Source organism: Anolis carolinensis, chromosome 1 (genome assembly GCF_035594765.1).
Source record: "Anolis carolinensis isolate JA03-04 chromosome 1, rAnoCar3.1.pri, whole genome shotgun sequence".
Taxonomy (NCBI): domain Eukaryota; kingdom Metazoa; phylum Chordata; class Lepidosauria; order Squamata; family Dactyloidae; genus Anolis; species Anolis carolinensis.
Window position 1 is genome coordinate 48,484,988 of NC_085841.1, and position 21,084 is coordinate 48,506,071.

The 21,084-nt window shown below is 41.2% G+C and overlaps 1 protein-coding gene across 1 annotated transcript; it reads right to left on the minus strand.

The window, feature by feature from the left end:
• Positions 1-633: 633 nt before the first annotated feature.
• Positions 634-19,151, minus strand: hsp90ab1 (heat shock protein 90 alpha family class B member 1). Its single transcript, XM_003215900.4, has 12 exons — positions 18,994-19,151; positions 14,655-14,807; positions 13,052-13,258; positions 11,595-11,754; positions 9,590-9,723; positions 8,318-8,626; positions 6,685-6,850; positions 5,463-5,653; positions 4,444-4,591; positions 2,825-3,093; positions 2,388-2,721; positions 634-1,221 (listed from the first exon to the last, which is right to left on the minus strand). Exons 2-12 carry the CDS (start codon positions 14,805-14,807, stop codon positions 1,109-1,111), a joined length of 2,184 nt encoding a protein of 727 aa, XP_003215948.3. The 5' UTR covers positions 18,994-19,151; the 3' UTR covers positions 634-1,108.
• Between the last annotated feature and the right edge of the window lie 1,933 nt (positions 19,152-21,084).

A 21,084-nucleotide genomic window follows, 5' to 3' on the forward strand; every position in this document is an offset into this window, starting at 1 on the left:
CTTGTGCTAAATAGTAAAAAGAATACTGTATGCAGTAGTCACAGAGCTGCCATCTTCAGGGATTGTTGCAGGAATATAATGCCTTTGAAGCAAAAAAGGATATATGCTGCCTCACGGATCTCAAGAGGGCTTTGCTATTCTACCAGGACTCTTGCATTCTTATAAACACTGTACTATAACTTTTGGTAACTAACCAATATGCTGCTTTGGGGAAGTTTAGCAAAATCCACCATGATACAAGTACCAAATGTCTCCCTGGGCATATCCCAGAGGCTTCCTCTTTCTCCTGTGGATCTCTTGTTTCATGGCCAGTGAAGAGTGAGGAGCAATTGAAAGGTTTGGTGGCTATGTAACTACAGACAGACATTATTATCCAACTTCCAGAATTCCTCCAGTAACTTCTCAGCTACCCCTGCTCTTCACTGGCTGTGGCAAGGGAGCTTCAGGAAAGTCGGTTGTGTGTGTGGAAGGGGGCTTTAACCTGAGGGAAGATAATTCGGATCCTTGCAATTATCATAGAAAAGATATACAGGCATAAGAATCATTTGTTGTGTCTACATATGTCACTAGCACAATGCCAGTCAACTGGGCCCCTGTGACATAAATACCGAAAAGAAAACCCACCACTCTTGATTTCATTGTAAACCACATTCTTTGTTTTAATTCCAGTAAAACAAAACCAAATACAAACAGCCAGAAGTACATGTCCCTGTTCTGAAGACAAAGGGGCAGCAGTGAGGGATGGAGACAAGTCACTGCTCTATTGCTGGGAAGATTATTTGCTGATATTTCCCAGATATCATGGGAAGGATGCTTGGTGGTCTAGCAGATGTAGGATTTGAAAACCCTCCCAGTGGGTAATGAGGGAGAAATCTAAAACCAGTGAACTGGTCCCTTTCCCCAAAAGCAGCATTTTCTAAACAAGCAGAAAGACAGACCGGAGAGGTGTGGGGCCCCTTGCAACACTGGCTACCACCTACACAGAGAGCAGTGGGAAACTGTACTGAAGAGTGCCATGGGCAGGCACTGCTGGAGCCAGGCTTCCTGAGCAAGGCAAGAATGAAGGGATAGGAGGGGGCAGCAGGCCAGAGGAAAACCACCACCCTCTTTAATCCACCTCCTCCATGCGTGAAGCGTCCTCGTCTCCCTCTAGCGGAGGGATCTCTTCAGAGGCAGCAGCAGCAGCAGGCTCCTCAGCAGCAACTTCATCTTCATCAATCCCTTGGGGAAAAGAATGGTAAGAGTGGAAAGTCAATTCTAGGCAAGTCATAATTTTTAAAAAGTCTGATGGCGATTACAGCCCGAAGGGCCAGCCAAAGCTATATGACTTTAATGGAGGCATTGCTGGTAGGCACTTGCAATTTGAACAAAAACAGAGGCCAAACCTCTACTTTCCAAGTAAGATTTCATATACTTATAGGTAGCACACCTTGAAGCGCTTCAAACATGTATTTGTTGAATCTCAGAGGACACCCAGCAACATGGGAAAAACCTGTAAAGCTAGATTGGTCTTAGAAGGGGTGGGCCAGAGATGAGAATACTGTCAAATTTGTGATAAAAATGGGATCTGAATCCTCTTACTAAATGCACTATAACTTGAATCCTGATGGTGCATGACATAAGGTGGTGGAAGGATTTGGGTCTGCATTTGCTTTCTAGTAATGTGTGTACTTGCACTGAAGACTGAATTCTCTCTTGGTTTTCAACGTTTGGGTGTTTTGGCTGAGATGCTGTTCGGATCTAACAAAAGTGATTTTCTACTGATGGACTTATGTACAAAAGAGGGTAAGATCTAGAAGAGTGAACATAGCTGCCCAGGTGGAGACACAAGAGAGCTTTCTTCTTGCCACGGCCATTCAGTGGGGTATTTAGGATATGGAGCAAAGCTGCACTTAATTCTGTTTGGCAATTGATTGTATAAGGAAGCAGATTCTGGCCAGAGGCTACAACTCAGTATTTTGGGCCAGATGGAGAAACCTCAACTCTATACACATGTAATATTGTTAAAAGCTAAGGTGGGACTCATGTAGCCCTGCAGCTTCAGCATTGGCTGTGCTAGAGCTGCTGGAAGTTGTAGTCCAACCATGTTTGAAGCACCACATGATTCACATGTGACTTGTAGACCCTCCCTTATGCTGTGAAATTCAACCATATTCATTGAAACAGCCCATGCTATTCTTCTCTGTCTTCTCCAGTACAGGCTCCATCTTTATGATATGAGGGACAGTGGGCTTTTGGGGGTACAACATTCCCTACCACAAGTCAATCTGATTTCACTCAAGCCAAATACACTGTTTAACAAACCCTGGGATTAAATGCAACAAAGTCAAACACAAGCACCTTGAAAAGAAGAAGATGCAGCTCCCCCTTATTTCCCTATAACTCACCTAGCCCCAGTTTGATCATCCTATAGATGCGGTTGGAGTGAGTCTGTGGGTCCTCTAGGGAGAAGCCAGAAGAAAGCAGCGCTGTCTCGAAGAGTAGTACAACCAGGTCCTTGACGGCCTTGTCGTTCTTGTCCACCTCAGCCTTCTGTCGCAGAGTTTCTACAATGGGGTGGTCAGGATTGATCTCCAAGTGCTTCTTCGCCATCATGTAGCCCATGGTGGAGTTGTCACGCAAGGCCTGGGCCTTCATGATGCGCTCCATGTTGGCTGTCCAGCCATAGGTGCTGGTAACAATGCAGCAGGGGGAAGAGACCAGCCGATTTGAGACTGTGACCTAGGAAAACATTTGAAAAAAGGAGTTTGTGTATGACTGGGCACAGGGCGTGCTGTCAGCCACCTAAATGGACAAACAGAAGACCACAATGTCACAAGCTTACCTTCTCAACCTTTTTCTCCAGGATTTCCTTCATGAGTTTGCAAAGATTTTCAAATTTGGCTTTGCTCTCCTCCATTTTCTTCTTCTCATCCTCATCTTCGGGCAGCTCCAGACCTTCCTTGGTGACAGACACCAAGCTCTTTCCATCAAATTCCTTAAGTTGTTGAACACTGTACTCATCAATGGGCTCTGTCATGTACACCACTTCGAAACCACGTTTCCTCACACGCTCCACAAAAGCAGAGTTGGCTACCTGCTCCTTGCTCTCACCTGCAACAAAAGAATTTGGGGAATGGTTAACTGCTAGATACACATCATGAGGGATTAACATAGCTCTGGTGAGTCTGACTAAAAACATCTTGAAAAAATTCCCCAAAATCTGGTACTCCAAAATTTGAATTCCTTAGTTGTGCAATTAAAATGTGGGATTCAATTATATGTACAAATGAATTGTGGACATCAAGAGTCATCGAACTGGTATATTTCTTCCAAGAAGTTAAAGCTGTTAAATTAAGTACAGGTGCAGCAGCCCAAAACATTAAGGTGTGAGAATGTGAAACTTCTCTCTTGAAAATGAATTCTCAATGTATTCATGAACCTCCAGATCACACCAAATGTTCAGAATTGCCCCACATTTAGGACAAGGCATGTTTATTACATAAACAGAAATATGTCATTTACTAGAACAAAATTGGGTATAAGTCCTCCAATAGTTCATGTATGCTCCAGCCCACCCAAAATTTTGAGATGTGACATATATGTACTCACAATACAGTGACCACTCAAAAAGTCTCAGTTTTTGTAGCCAAGAGTCAAAACAGACCACGAAGTTATAATGCAGTCTAGTTATCCAGAACAGAACAATTCAAAAAACAACTTTAATTGCCTATGATGGTATAATCCTGTACCTGCTTACTGGCGAATAAGGCCCACTGAACTCAAGAGTTGTTATTGCATTGGAAGAAGAACATTATTACAAGCCTTCTGGAAAAAAAGTTTAATTCTTCTACAGCATTTCTCTAAAGCTTACACTTCACCTCAATCCTATTGATGAACCTAAAAGACCTAGGAGGGGAAATGACTAAAAGTGTGCAGGATCTGAGGGCAGAGTTTAAGTCTAGAAACCACACAACACTAGAGTGTAAGACCTTTTGGGGCTGGAGGTTGTGCCACTTCCTGGATGTGGAACAAGACAGAGCAGCCCCTTACACCACTGAAAGGCTGCTGCTTCCTCAAGTATTCAGAGATGCAATGTGCCTAAATACAAACCTGGTGAAAGTAGCTGGGAAAAGGAATTGCCACTGTGGGTCCCCCACATTCCTCTTGGTCATGTCAAACAGCTAGATGGTGACATCCCAGAGGCAAATCTATTCCCCCAGCAACTGCTCTGCACAAGGAGGCACTGAATAACTCCATCAATCATCATTCTTGCCACTAGGTGGTATCAATATCTCCTTGAAAAGCCAGGAAGCTGAGTGTGGAGTTACAACACCCCATCTCCAAAGTAATCACCATTTCTCTATAAAGTGGAAGCCCTTTTGGTTCCACATGCAGAGTGTGACACATGCATAAGTCCCTAAGAGCATTCCAGCCTTTGCTGGCTAATGAACTGTCAGTCACCTGTGATGTAATAGATGCTCTTCTGATTGTCCTTCATGCGGGACACATACTCTGAGAGGGAGTTCATCTCATCTCCGGAGTGAGAAGTGTGGTAGCGCAACAGCTCTGAGAGGCGTTTCCGGTTTGTAGAGTCCTCATGGATCCCCAGCTGAAGGAAAGACATGCATTTATTTTATATGCATTATTTGGAATTGTACACTGTTCTAGTCACATGAGGAGGTCTACATTAGGTGGTTTCAGTCTAAAATAAAATGACAAATCATGATCTCTGGATATAATTTAAATTAAAATATGAAAAAGAATCATGTGAAAATTTCAATTGTATCCAAAAATCTTTTTAAAAAGATCTTACTGCTTCTAAATGGAATTAGGTTTAGAATGATTAAAATAGTTCTAAAACTATGCATAATAGAATGGGGCATCACTCACATAGTGATCATGCTCATTTGAGTATCAAATTTGGAAAAGTTACTTTTGTGGATGAGAATCACCAGCATGCTAAAGTCGGTATGTTTGCTGGTTGTACTGGGAAGGGCATATTAGGAGGGGTTGTCTAAGCTGTGAAATCTTCTGAAGTTGACATGAAACCATAAATGGATTCTTAACTGGTCAGATACAGGTTTTATTAGTGTGCAAGCCAACGGGTTGAGGCTGCTGAGGAAAATTTCTGATAACCTGAAATTATTGCTTAGTTTCATTCTACTTTTTTCCACGAATACCTTTGTCTTAGTATTCTGTGATTAAATAAAAATGGGCACTTATTAACTGTTTAACCAAACACTCCTTTTTTAATCCCTACATTTTGCCTCATTTTACTTTTGTGAGCACATGCTTGCTTACAGTCTATAGGTTTTCTATCCTTTGGAGGCTCCTAAGACAATTTTTAAAATATCAATACAAACTGAATGCATTTTTTAAAAGCCAGTAAGTATTACAGAAGTTCAACAAGCCAGGAACAAAAATTGTGCTGCATCAGTGTCCAACTTGCACCCCAGGCCCAGGCGGTGGGGTAGACCAACCTTAAGGTTTTTGGAGAAGGCTTCATAGAACTTCTTGTAGTTCTCTTTGTCTTCTGCCAACTCAGCAAAGAGTTCCAGGCATTTCTTGACAATGTTCTTGCGGATCACTTTGAGGATTTTGCTCTGCTGCAGCATCTCACGGGAGATGTTCAGAGGCAGGTCCTCTGAGTCCACCACGCCCCGGATGAAATCTGAAAATGAAAGATAAAGGTGTGAAAGAGTGAGCCTGGGCACTTGGTGTAACCTGAATATGAATTATTCATATTGCTTATTCTGGGCTAATAAAATTAGGACAACAGCCTGGCCATTGCACAGGCACATCATACAAAGAGGGACTATTTCCTCTTAAAAGGACTTTCACAGAACTCAGCTTTGCTCACAGTAGTTGACCAGAAAGAAGCCTGCCTCCTCAAAAAAATCACATTGGCCAAGAGCTTGGAGAAGAGGATTGGTTTTCCCCTGGAATAACATGAGAGTTTGTTTCACCTGGAGCAATTTATTTTGCAGGCATTTTCAATAACAGTGCACTTCTGATTTGAAATGCGGAAGTAAAGTCAGGTGCATGGTCAAATCTAACACAGAGCAGGAATGCCAGGGGTTAATTTTCCCCCCAAAAGGAAAAAGCATTCAAAAATACGTAAAGCAGCAACAGCATTAGCAACAGATCAGAAGTTTCTAGTGCTAGCAGTAGAGCAATTGAGCTTTAGCAATACAACAGAATCAAGCTTTAAAAACACTTAAGTCAAAGAATGACATTACTAAATAGGAAAGTTAACAGGGTCTAGCTATCTAATTCACAGCAGACATCTTGTCTCTCCATATTTACAGAAGAACAAAAATGGAAAACTCAGTGGCTTGCCATGTGCTCAAGAGGCGTGTCCCTGAGAAGTATCAGTCTAACAAGAAAGGTGAGAGGAGGTGAGAACAGAGAGATACTGGCAAACAGAGAGGCCAATGGGGGAAGGGCTGAATTCCAACAAGCAAAAGGTGATGGGAAGATGCTTTCACACAAAAGTGGGTACAAATAATGGATGCACAATTTGAATCAGATACCACCATGTTCCTGGTGGTTTCCACATTACCCGTGGCCATCTATTTATTGTCTTGGTTGGAATCCCAACTCTTAAATTACTTAGATCCTACCACAGGATTGGGCCAAAGAATGGGAAACTGTTATTTTGTAATTTTAGTTTGGTAAGGCAGGAGAAGAAGAGGAACTTACTCAAGTATTCTGGGATGAGTTCGTCGCAGCTGTCCATAATGAAGACACGCCTGACATAGAGCTTGATGTTGTTCTTCTTCTTCTTGTTCTCGAAGAGGTCAAACGGGGCCCGGCGTGGGATGAAAAGAAGAGCGCGGAATTCCAGCTGCCCCTCCACAGAAAAATGCTGTTTGGGAGAATTGGATGCACAAGTTAGTGTCTGGGTAAGCACCATTTGGTGAAAACAGGCCTGTCCCTCCTGAGATCTTACTACAAGGAACCTTTCAGCTGGGCTGGAAAAGTTATTTATACTAGAAACCAATAGGTTACAAAGTATTTTATTTCATTAATAAAGTATAAATAAAGTATTTTAATTTATTTTAGGTTGAAGTATACTCCACCCTAAATCCCAGGACTCCACAGAATGTAATCAAAGCAATTAAAGAAGAATCAACATGCTATAACTGTAGCGTGAAAAGGCCTCAAGAGTGGGAAAACTCTTTCATTCCAAGGGACAAATTAAATTTCAGATACCTCAGGGATATAATGTAGTAGTGGTTGGGGCCGAAGGGAAGACCAACAGGCCATTAGTATCCACTGGAGTTCGATTCCAGGACTCCCCCATGGATACCAAAATCCACAGATGCTTAAGCCTCAGTGGTGAAGTAAACTGGTATTCCTTTTATGAAATGGCCAAATCATGGTTTGGGGGATTTTGAGAAGGAAGATATTTTCAAGTTGTACATGACTGAATCCAGCAGTGTGTATTGTATTTTATGGCTTTTTATTTCAGTCACTAGGGAGTGCATTATGCCATTTTAACTGCCAGGGTTCAATGCTATGGAATCCTGTGAGTTATAGTTTTGATGAGGCACCAGAAAATTTTGGCAGAGAAGGGTAAAGACCTTGCAGAACTAGGAGGGCCTGATTTGAGTTTGAGGACCTGCAGTTCTCTCCCTTAAGGTCTTTGGAAGCAGCAGATAAGTCTCAGAGGGACCAGAAAAGTTGCATCCTCCCAGTTTCAATCCATCACAAATCGGGGTGAAGAAAAATTTTCACCCACATGGAATCACTCAAGTACAAGCCCAGATGGCTGCTTTTAATCCATATAACCAGAAATTAGCAGAAATAGCAGAGTAACTGAAAATAAAAATGACCACCCCCATTTTGGGTGTTTGACATCTGTACAACAGAAGAAATTTGTAGTCAGTACATGACAAGAGAATCCACAAGCCAGTGCACACTGCTTTATTAATTTGGATTTGTAATTTTATGTCTGTTTTTAATAGTATTGTTTTGGTCCTGTCTTATGATATTAGTTATTATGTTTACTATGTTTAACTTTGTTGTATGCTGTTTATTGAATGATTTTATGTTCATGTTGGAAACTGCTCTGAGCCCTCTCGAGGAGATGGGGGTGATATATAAATAATTTTTCTATTATTTATTATTACTCCTATCCATAAGATAACTAACTGGACCAGGTGTAACAACCCTAAGGAAGCCTAGCAAGACAGTGCAAAACACATCACATTAGAGAGTTGCCAGCTGGTTCTTTCATGAAATGAAAATTTGGTGGGCCTTTCCCCAATACTGAGGTCCAGATAGACCTGAGAAGTGTAACGTCTTTCTTCCCAGCCTGCTGCGCTCTCACCTTGACAGCCAGATGGTCCTCCCAATCATTTGTAAGGCTCTTGTAAAACTCTCCATATTCTTCTTGAGTGATATCATCTGGGTTGCGGGTCCAGATGGGCTTGGTCTTGTTGAGCTCCTCCTGGTCAATGTACTTCTCCTTGATTTTCTTAGTCTTCTTTTTGGCTTTGCCCCCTTCCTCTTCCTCATCTGAGCCCACATCTTCAATCTTGGGTTTCTCTTCTTCCTTGGCTGCCTCTTCTTCTTCCTTTTCTGTCTTTTCCTCCTCTGCCTCGTCGTCACTGATTTCCTTCTCACGCTCCTTCTCCACCTGCAGGAGTTAAAAAAGTTTGCGAACATTATTCAGTGTTTGTGAATCAGAAAATCCCAGGGCAAGCTGCAGCAAGAAACCTATGACAACTATAACCATGGTAGAGAGCTTGAAAAATTGGTTTTTGGACAACAATACCCAGAGGTGATCAGCTAGCACAATCCTTGCATACACTAGCTAACCAATTCTGTGAACTATAGTTTCTAAAAGTATCTTCTCAAAGCTCTTTTCAAAAAGAAAATCAAAATTTAAAAATAACGACAGAGGGAACAAAGGAGGGGTCCTGTAGTAACTTTTAAGGCAAACATTAGCAAGAGTTTTCATGGTTTACAATCCATTTCCTCAGTTGTGATGATGGAGCACAATATTCAAACCTTGGGTACCATAATTCACCTGGTAATGGTTGATGATGCATTATTGTTCCAAAAATTGGCTTACAGCATTTTTTTTGCATAATAGTTGCAAAAAAATAGTTGCATTTGGGGCTCAGATTCCCCCTTATTTCCCCGAAGGCAAAAATGTTTTTAATAATCTGAAATGGAGCTCTTTGGAGCTCAGATCTTTTCTCTTCTTTTCTCGAAAAGCAAGGCAGTTACAAAAAAAGAACAAGCAAAAACTGAGCTTTTTGTTTGAGGCTAGGATCATCCCTCCTCCTGTCTCAGGAGTAAGGCAGCTTTTAAAAGAATCAAATAATAGTTGCATCTCCTTTTTTCTGACAAAAAAGGGCAAAAATGTGACTATCATGCGATGAAATAAGTGTTTCCATGCAGTTACTGAGAAGGTGAGATCAGAAGAAAATGGAATACAGACAACGGAATTGTCTAAATCTTCTAAGAGCTAGGGCTTTATCTGCACAAAGATAGCACTATGATTTCTGTTTTAACTGTCATGATTCCATCCTATGCAATATTGGAATTTGCAGTTTAGGCAAGGTAGCTGTTGAGACTATTCCCATCTACATACATAGAGAGTGATGGGGTAGCCGATGAACTGTGAGTGCTTCTTCACCACTTCTTTAATCCGGCGTTCCTCTAGGTACTCCGTCTGGTCCTCCTTCAGATACAAGATCACTTTGGTGCCACGGCCAATGGGCTCGCCTAAAACCCAGAATAAAAAACAGTGTAACCACAGGCTGAAAATCAGAGCCTGCTAAGGACAATGAAGAGACAGAAATGCATGGTGAAAACCCCTGACTAAAAGAATCCAGAAATGATGGAGATCTTTGCAGCTTCAGATTTATCATGCTCAAAAAATCTGGGTTTTCTGTACAAGAATCCTGGAGCTGGACTACAAGGGCCATTCACTCTAACCCCCAGAAAATTCTTACAGCATTTTCTCTGTGAAAAATATTTCAACACAGAAGTTAATACTGTAATGGGAGATATATTCTGCAGAAATCACACATGGTTGATTTGCATAGAGAACATTTTTTCCACAGCAAAAATCCCATCATTTTCTGTCCAAAAATTAATATGTATATATTGAAATGCTTATTTTCCACATAGGAATGTAATATTCAGTGCAAAACAATCTAGATTTTGTGCGGGATAAAACCTGAATTGTGAATAGTCCTTTAAATCTGCATGGTTTTCAAAGACTTTCTCATAGTGAGAACTGCTTGCTACTTCAAGAAGAAATTTAGTGTAGAATAATTTCAAGACAAGTCAATTTAATAATATTAAAAATGACAGAGACGGTGCTTCTCAATCAGAATTTCCAAAAAATGTACCAGAGAAAATCAGCTCACTGTCAAGGATGGACAAATTAGTGTGACATCTTGATTACCTAGCTTTTGTTTAATAAAGGAGCCGCTTCCTTTTCTTCACAATATTTTAGCTAAAATGACGAAATCCTGTTGCATCTAATGGGATCAAGGTAATGGCAAGTGACATCCCACTGCATTCTCAGGTGCATAAATAAAGGAAATGATTGAAAGATATGGGCCGATAGTGATTTTTTAAAAACATGGTGGGAGATTAAAACAGCCACCAAGAAAATGGAGAAAAGGGGGACAAGATGGGGTAGTGGGAGATGGGGACAAAATTCAAACAATGAATTGTTCATGGAAGCATATATTAAGTCATTTGATTGGGAAAGACAGCTATTCTTTCCCAATCAAAAATTGGGAAAGACTAGCTGTGATAGACTTTCTTCCCAACTGTCACCAAACATCAACCCTTTCAGCAGGGGGATCCATTTCATCAGCTTTGCTCTGCAGAGATCAGCCCAGTTGCAATCCCTCTTTGAACTTTCCAGCTGCTCATTATTTATTTATTCCTACAATACAGAAATTGGTATATGACCGTGCTTTCTGTATTCTTCCATCCTCATTCCTTCTGTGTTATGACTTAAGATTGCAAGCCTGCAAGGTGAAACCCTTACTATTCACTGTATGAACGTGGCTCTCAGAAAGTTTCTGGATGAAGAATAGTGTAAAATGTGTGTGCCTTCATGTTCCCTCACAACTTATGGCAACCATATTAATTCCACAAACTTCTCTTAGGTAAGGAATATTCAAAAGATGGTTCTGCCAATTCTTTACTTTGAAATATGCTTACATCACCTGGTATTTGTCTTGGTTTCCAATCTAATACTAACCAGCGCTAACTCTGCTTGGCTTCCAAATTCAGACAGAATCTGGGTCTTTCAAGATATTTAGGCCCTAGTGTAAAAATACTTGAAATAAAGGCATATTTTGTTTTGGAAGAGCCTTCAGTATGCCTCAGACAAATTCAAATGTGAAGAGCCTGCATGTGCTGTAGCCAGTAATATGTCAACTTATTCAACAGACATTGGTACAATATGAAAGTTATATAGAAGAGAGACTGACTCTGCATGGAACTTCCCCGTTCCTCCGCCACTTCTGGCTTGAGAAAGTAATTGTAGACTTTTAATTACAACCTTTTGATCACAACAATCCCAGGGACTGTGAAGTGTGGTAGAGCTGGAACCATGAATGATGGCTTACCATGATCCGTTCGAACAGTGAAGGAGCCTCCCGCTGATGATTCCCAGGCATACTGTTCATCATCATTGTGTTTGGTGATGACCACAACCTTCTCAGCCACAAGGTATGCAGAGTAAAAGCCCACACCAAACTGCCCAATCATAGAGATATCTGCACCAGCCTGAAGAAGAAATGAAAGGTGGAAGTATGTCAAAAAGAGAAGGGCCTGAATACACACACACAATACAAGGCTGTTTCAAATAGCCAGAAAAGCATGCTGCAGCAAAAAGCAGCAGGCACGGAATAGAATCAGTCTCAATTTGAATGTCCCTTTATACCAAAGTTATTAAATAAACAAGACTAGGGCAAGATACTGACATGCAGCTTTTGTAGCCAAGGTCCTACAATCTGTAAATCACATTCACACTGGGCTAATGATTCAGAGACTCCATTCTGATTATTTTAAAGTATGTTTCCAGCCCATAAAATGGGTGATAACTCGTGGGAGGCCCACTTTTCACCATCAGCACCTCTTCCCAGCTTTCTAGGGCCAAGGAATTTAAAAAGCTAAGCATAAAATCTGAAGTCCACTTCCTGATTTAATATTAGCAGGATTGCAGCTTGTAATATGAAACATCCACAGGAGGGTGTTCAAGAACGAAAGATATGTAGGGGAAGTGTCCACAATAGCTTTGAGGGCTGTACAAAGCCCACCTGTCCTGAGATAATTCCTGGTGGAATTTCAAAAGTAAGGCAATGAGAGCTAAGTAGTGACTACAAAGTACATGACAGGTTGGATAGCTTTCTGCTTCCTCATCAGAATAAAGTATTCCTAAGTATACAATGCTATCTTGCCTTTGGCATGGGCGTGTTTATGTAAATTAAGAGGTGGGAAAAGCAAAGACTGCGTGAAACCCCCAGAGAACTTCCTTAATTTAATCCTCCCACTCCCTCATTTTGTTTTGTTCCCAGATGACTCCAAGAAACGTAGGAGACAATTTTTCTCAAGAAAGTGACTCAGAAGTGGTTCAGTGCCAAAAACATGACAAAATTGCTTCCCATGCCCCTTAAGGGACATAACCACCCTCCCCAAAGTAAAATTCATCAAGTTCCCATGGGGACCAGTATGACCCTGACAGTTGCCAACTTCTGGTATAAATAAACTTTAACAATCAGATTTCCTGCCAAAGAACTTGAACTTAAACACGAGATTTCTGCAAGCCATTCCAACAGCACTACTTTTATGAAAGAAAGAAATGTGACACTCAAGTTAAAGGTGAAATTAAATCCCATTTCTCCTTCAATTCTCTGCCCCTTTTCACCCATTTTGTCATGCTGCTTATTATCCCTCCTTTTTAATTTTGGTACTAAGCCTCACAGTTCTTCATGTCCCTGGCCATTGTTTTACCCTGGCCCATTCCCTTTAGACTTCTGTATTTTAATGAAATCCTAATGCTATCAGTCAACCACAGACCCACCTGCAAGGCTTCCATGAATGCCTTGGTGCCAGACTTAGCAATGGTGCCCAAGTTGTTGATAAGGTCTGCCTTAGTCATGCCAATGCCAGTGTCCAGCAATGTGAGGGTACGGTCATGCGAATTGGGGATTATGTCTATTTTCAGTTCCTTGCCACTTTCCAGCTTGGATGGATCAGTCAAACTCTCATAGCGGATCTTGTCCAGGGCCTAAAAGAGCAGAAAAGACAGGTAAGTACGGGGCTTTTCCAACCAAACTTCCCTTGTCAGGAATCTGAACCCATATTACTATGAGTTGGTTACTGGAACAGCACATATCACATTATTTTAAATAACTGCTATAGTAAAAAGGTATTATAACCTGTATTAAACCTACAATTAAAATTGTGTGTTTTTTAAATCACATGGAGCACTTAACTATTTCACACTGCAATGGAAATTCTGATACTGAGGTCTATGGGCCTGGAAATGCATGATAGAAACAAAGATTTAGCTCCCAGCTACAGGAAACATTATTCTTTATGTACAACTAAGAACCATCCCAGACCAGCCATCTGTGCTTTACAAAACTTCCTTCCGCAACACTCTCCAGAAACGCTGGACTGTAATTCCCAACATCCATTGCCAACAAGGTCATTATTTCCCAGCTCCAGGGTCATAATCTGTAGCAAATAACTGAGAGGACACCAAATTGCAAAAGGTGTAGAACTCAAACTTTTTTATCACGAGAACAAGTTTATCTATTCAGTCTTCAAATATTACAGGCATGTTACTTGGTATGAACAAAAAAGAATACGGTACATTATTTTCTTCTGAAAATATGCCATGCTGCCCATAACTTTGTTATCAGTTCTGGGTATTTAGTTGGCTCTAAGTAGACATAAATACAGAGTTTGGGTTGCTGGCTACTTTGTGTTTCTGGGCTAAAGATGGACCAGAACAAAGCAAAATAAAGAAGAAAAAAAGGAAAGTTAAAAACTTAGAAAAGTGAGAAAACTGCAACAACGTTGCCAAGTACAGGCTCCAACATGGTGCAAATCACAGCCTTCTGAATGTTGTTTGACCACATCCAACATTAATTCACCACTGTTGGCTTGGACTGCTAAGTACTGTGGTCCATCAGCATCTGCAGTCTAATGGTATGATTCCCACATCCATTTTATTCATCCATTACATCACAGCTTCTTAAAAGTTTTATGTGATCCCAGGTAGATATGTATGCAAAATCGCCATAAAAATCGAACATTTATAAATCAGTATCTGTATGGCTAGCTGAAAAGGCTAATTTTCCCAATTATGTAAATTTTTAACGTTCAGAAACCTTTAAATTCTGTCAACACTGAGCTAAGGTGACCCCATCTATGGTCAGGACCCCCAGTTTAAGGAGCACAATGGGCAGCTGCTTCCAAGTATGCTTGTAATATGATCATGGCTTAAACTATAAGTTTTAGTGGACAGCTCAGTCAACTGCTGTGTACAATTATATACTATAAAGAAACCTGAATTATATCAATAATTTATGTTGTGCATTTAAGTCAATCCATCCCAAGTGTTATTTATCCCACTTGTCCTCCCTGCTTCCAGCCCTGTGGGTCACTATACTCACATCAGAGGCATTAGAAATTATCTCCCGCATAAATATTTCTTTGTTGGAGTAGAAGGTGTTGATGATCAGAGACATAAGCTGAGCAATTTCTGCCTGGAAGGCAAAGGTTTCCACCTCTGCCTCCTCTTCCCCATGGTGGATTTCTTCAGGCATCTGGAAAGCAACACAAGATATTAACCTTCTTAATTGTTTAGGAATCGCACAATGAGTTTGTGTGTAGAATTAATGCAGCTTGATATCACTTTAACTGCCATGGCTCAATGCTGTGGAATCATGGGATATGTAGTTTGGTGAGGCCCCAGCAGTCTTTGGCAGAAAAGGCTAAAGACCTTGTGAAACTCCAACTCACATTATTCCATAGCATTGAACAGTGGTGTCAAACTGCACTCATTCTACAGTGTAGATGAACCCAATAACCACTCAATGAATATTAGCCAAGATCCAACATCATTTCAGTGAAACATAAAGGTGAAGTTTGTTTCTAAAAGGTAAGAAATCCCCCCAAAATTGAAAAATGGGTTATACTCTTGGCTACAAGAGTACAGTGTTCCCTCACTTATCGCTGGGGTTAGGTTCCAGGACCACCTGCAATAAGTGAAAATCCGCAAAGTAGGGACACTATATTTTAATATTGATACATTATTTTAGTAGTTATACACTATTTTAAGTCTTTATCAACCAATTGTGTGCTGATAAATCACCTCCTTCTCCTCCTGTTGCCGCTTGGGATTCTTTTCTCTCCCTTTGGCTTCACATCCCTCCCTTCCTTAGGCTGTAAATTGTATTTTTTAATGATTTATAATACTCTTTTAGAGTCTATTGAAAACCACGAAGTAGTGAATCCACGAAAAGTGAACCGCGAAGTAATGAGGGAACACTGTATTATGCTCAGATCAAAACTAGTACCATGTACCAAATCACTTTGGTACAAAGTTTGGAAAACTGTATTTTATAGCAAAAGAATATACAGCCCCAGAATGCTTTTTAATATTCCTGTAAAATGTGTTCAGATGGATTTGGTACCTTTTAGAAACAGATTCCACAAATATCTCTGGATGTAGTGATTCCAGGATAACATTATAGTTCTTACACTTAATACAATCACAGCACAATGTACTGGAAATGGTGACTGCTCATCTCAGTGTCTGCAATGTGAGTGGAATTTATACCTGTGTATAGTATCAACAGAATTCTGACCCTCTGTTATATCCAACACAACCATGTTTCATAATAATGGCTTGATGCTATGAGAGAGCAGGCTGCTAGATGCCACCTAGAAACATCCTGCATTTGGACACAACCTTGGTGGCCCTGTTGAGTCGGACCTACATGCCAACATGCATGAGGGCAGCCAACAAAGTCCTTCTGTCCCCCCACTACCCATAGCATAGAAAGCAAGTGGGCTTGAAATTTGTCCTTCTTTAGCCATCACCGTGACAGTGAAGGATTATTTACAAAGCTGATCTAGAGAGATCACGGAATAAGCTGTGTGAACTGCTATCCTGTTGCTATGCTACATAGGCAAACTTGATACGTCAGCCCTCCACATTTGTGGGCTTCATTAATATGGCTTCCACAGGAAACACAAGGTCTTCCAGTGTGACTATGGTCAACTTTAACCAAAAGTTGTTCTAGAGGTGATAGAGATTCCTAAACATGTCTTTAGAGATCTCTATATTCTCCAGCAGAACTCTAGCCAACTTCCAGTGGATGTTGACTATATAGCACTGGAAGACAGAGATTCCTATAACTGTTCTCTCAGGCTTTTTTAAAAAAGTGTTTTTTTAATTTGTGGTTTTCCCACTTTTGTGGGGGTCCTATGCTCATAATGCCAGAAAATATGGAGGGCTGCCTATATTGCTAAGCTTATAATGTAGATTCAGCTCAGATGGTGAGATCTTGGCAGTCTTGTTCTTGAGTCCTTATTTGAAGAGAAAGGTGGGATAAAAATTAAAATTAAGTTAAAAAATTGTTGGGATTTCTTTGAATTGAAACTTTTTTTGTTTTAACCTGCGTTGGTATCAGATTTTCATTTTTCCCTTCTTCCAATATAGGGCTTATGGCTTTTTCTAAAATATGCATTCGCCCCCTTGAATAATGTTCCTTTTTCAACCTGTTTTGAGTTGCATCCCATGGACTCTTAGGATTTGTAGTTTGGGGAGGTATGGCATTAGTTTTCAAACTTTTGGCCCTCCAATTGGTTAAGACCACAGGTTTTATTTTTTGCATATTTGCATATACATAATGAGGAATCTCAAAGATGGGATCCAACCCTAAACATGCTATTATTTGTTTAATTTGTGCCTTCATATTCATAAAGATAATTTTTGCACACAGTATTTAAAAAATAATTTTGTGGATGAAACAAAGTTTGTGCACCCTGAAATTCTAATGATGAAATCTATTTATGTTCTAAATACACTTTATGTGCATAGCCTGAAGGCAGTTTCAAACACAGTATTATAAAAATAATTTTCTGCATGAAAGGAAGTTTGTGTACACTGAACCAACAGAAAACAGAAGTGTCACTATCTCAGCCACCCATGTGGGCAATTTGGAGCATTTCAAATTTCTGGATAAGGGATACCCAACCTGTTCTTACATGGAAGAGAAAATAATATTACTCATTGCAGACAAGAAAAATTCCTATCCTGAAGTTTCAAATAAAAATTGGGTTTACGTCTGTGTATATACCGTATTTCTTCAATTTTAAGATGCCACCGACTGTAAGGCACACACTTATTTCAGCACCACCAACAGAAAAAGATTTATTTTTATTTTAAAAAAGGGTCCATTATTCTAAGGCACAACCCATTATTAAAGTTGTTTATGAAGGGGAAATGCATCTTAGAATTGAATAATAACAATTATTATTATTATTATTTTCTCTTCTTTGTTAAGTACAGTTTAAGTATATATCCTTATTTTTTACATGTGTGCATCTACAAAAACATGTGTGTGTATACACAATGTAGACACTAGGAATCCCTAGCCTGTAGTCTCAAACGGAAAAGGTGTGTGCGTGAATGTATACCTTTTCTATTTGAAAATACAGCAGGCCTGGGCAAACATTTGGACTTAAAGTCCCACAATTCCTAACAATGTTAAGAATAGTGGTAGTTGAAGTCCAAAACACCTGGAGAGACAAAGTTTGCCCAGGCCTGAACTACAGGCTAGGAATTCCTCATGTCTACAATTAGTACCATTACTCTCTTCTTTGTAAAGTATATATGCGTGTATGCATATCTATATACCTGTATTTATGTGCATATGTACGTATGTATGTATGCACAGAGAGAGAGACTTTATTTTTGAAACCCCAAGCTAGGAATTTCTCATGTCTTTGTGACAGCACTTTCATTGAGGGATTGCTGTGAGTTTTCTGGGCTGTATGGCCATGTTCCAGAAGCATTCTTTCCTGATGTTTCGCCTGCATCTATGGCAGGCATCCTCAGAGGTTGTGAGGTCTGTTGGAAACCAGTCAAGTGGGGCTTATATATCTGTGGAATGTTCAGGGTGGGAGAAAGACATAAAATCAACCAGGGCCAGCTAACATCTCCCAACAAAGGATTCCGACAGGCAGGAAGCAGCCAGACCTTGAAGCTGCAAGGCTATTCAATGCCAATTGAAACATTCACACCTGCCTCAGATAAAAGTTCTTTCTCTCACCCTGAACATTCCACAGATATATAAGCCCCACTTGACTGGTTTCCAACAGACCTCACAACCTCTGAGGATGCCTGCCATAGATGCAGATGAAACGTCAGGAAAGAAGGCTTCTGGAACATGGCCATACGGTCAGGGAAATTCACAGCAACCCAGTGATTCCGGCCATGAAAGCCTTCGACAACATTTTAAGTTCTTTCTCTCTCCTTCTATATGCATGCGTGTGTGTAGGCGCGCGCTTTCTCTCTTTCTCTTTCTATATATATACACACATGTGCTCTATGTATCCTAGCTTGCCTATTCAACAAAGAGCGTTGTCGCAATCCAGGCCTGGCAGGAAGGAGGCCATGCCCACGCGCTTCCCTCCCCCCTCCTTTCCCACGCGAGGGAGCTCCGAGCTCTCCCCCCACCCCTCCGCCATTGTCGCAAAGGCCTCCCTCCCGGCCTCATTGTATTCCCAGTCGGCTTGCTTTCTTTCTTTCCTTCCGCGGGGCCGGCTCATGAGGCGAGGCACCGCGAGGCAGAGGCCTAGCTCAAAGGCCCCCCTCAGGGACGGATTCCTTTCTTCTGAGGGTGCGTCCTGACGGGGAGCGGGACTCATTTCCCCCCCCCCCCTCAAACCCCACTCCGCGAAGGGCCCTCTATCTTCCTCTGAAGGGAGAAAAGGACCGACCTTGAGGGCTGACTGGCGGGCAGACGGGCAGGAGGCGAGCCTTGAGCGCGGCGCGGCCTTCGGAGCAAGAGAGCCGGGAGAGGAGGCGGGAGCGCGCGGCCCACCAATTTATACCCGCCCGGCCCGGCCTCGCGCCGCTCGCCCCTCGGCTCCCTCCGCCTTAAAGGGGCCGCTTCCCTTTTGGAGGACGGGAAGGGAGCCTCTCTCTACACTGCGGAATGGAGCAGTATACAGAGCACGGAGCCATGGCAATTGAAGTGGGATAGACAAGGCATGGGCAAGCTTGGGTCTTCCCTCGAGGTGTTTTGGACTTCAACTCCCACCATTCCTAACAGCCTCAGGAAGGAAAGGAAAGGGCCTGAGGCTGTTAGGAATGGTGGGCGTTGAAGTCCAAAACACCTCGAGGGAGGATCCAAGCTTGCCCATACCTGATTGCAGGGCATTCAACCAAGAGATATCTGCTTTCCACCGCTTTCCAGACAAGTATGAATGTTGCAATTGATCACCTGGATTAGCAAAACGGGAATTCCAGACATGAAACAATCAGGGCCAACTAACACCTCCCCACAAAGGATTCACTCAGGCAGGAAGCAGCCAGGCTTTGAATCTGCAAGGCTTTTCAATGCTGATCAAGGTTATCAATTGCAACATTCACACTTGCCTCTAACACAAGAGTTCTTTCTCCCACCCTATACATTCCACACATATATAAACCCCACTTGCCTACTTTCTAACAAACCTCACAACCTCTGAGGATGCCTGCCATAGATGTGAGTGAAATGTCAGGAAAGAATTCTTCTGGAACATGGCCAGGCAGCCCAGAAAATTAGCTTGAAATGTGTGCATTCCCACATAACATTGAGTGTTGAGACACCTAGCTTTTTTTTAAAAAAAATATTATGTGTTGTTTTCATGTATTTTAAACTATCTTAACTTTCTTTGTAGATATAGTAGAGTCTCACTTATCCAACACTCGCTTATCCAACGTTCTGGATTATCCAACGCATTTTTGTAGTCAATGTTTTCAATACATCGTGATATTTTGGTGCTAAATTCGTAAATTCAGTAATTACTACATAGCATTACTGCGTATTGAACTATTTTTTCTGTCAAATTTGTTGTATAACATGATGTTTTGGTGCTTAATTTGTAAAATCATAACCTAATTTGATGTTCAATAGGCTTTTCCTTAATCCCTCGTTATCCAACGTATTCACTTATCCAACATTCTGCTGGCCCGTTTATGTTGGATAAGTGAGACTCTACTGTAGTTCTAAATTTAATTCTATTTCATTGTTGATCTAATGTTACATTGTACTTTATTGCTTTTACCATTGTTAATCACTTTGAGTCTCTTGAATAGGAAAGCAAACCAGAAGATAAACAAATATAGTAACAATAATAAATTGGCATTTTCAGTTGTTTACAGATGCGAACACATCCACAGAATGTTCATAACTTAACACAATGGTTCCCAACCTGTGATCCACAGACCACTGGTGGTCCCCAAGAACTAATATATGGTCCTCACCGCTGCAACGAGAGCGAGTGGTCTAACAAAACCCTCTTATAGTGACAAGGCAACAGGGATGTCAGGAGGGGAGAGGCGGAGTACCCACGAAAGGTGCAACAACGAACTCCTGACTGCTGCTTCTCCTCCTCCCTCCCTTCCCCTGAGCGGAGCTGTTCCACGTGGCACCTTAATGTCTTCAATTTTAGGCCTGTTCCTGGGGTTAATCAGGGTGCTAATTAAAAAATTTGCATTGGATCGATCACATCAGTTCTAGATATTAAATATGGTTTTCTGTGGCCGAGTAGATGGCAACTACTGGATGGCATACGTTCTGTATCAGAAGCTAGAGCTGCTGTGGTCTATCCATTGCAATTTTCTGAGTCAGCACCCCAAATAATCAAATCGAATCTAAAGTTGACCAAAAACTGTTTTGTAACACTGTTAGTACTAATGTTGGAGAGTGGTCCCAGATTAGAAAAAGGTTGATTTAACTCCTTTTCACACATTGTTGTTAATCTCATTAACATGCACACCTTGTACACCTACGGTCCAATAAGGATCTTTGGACCATAATAAAA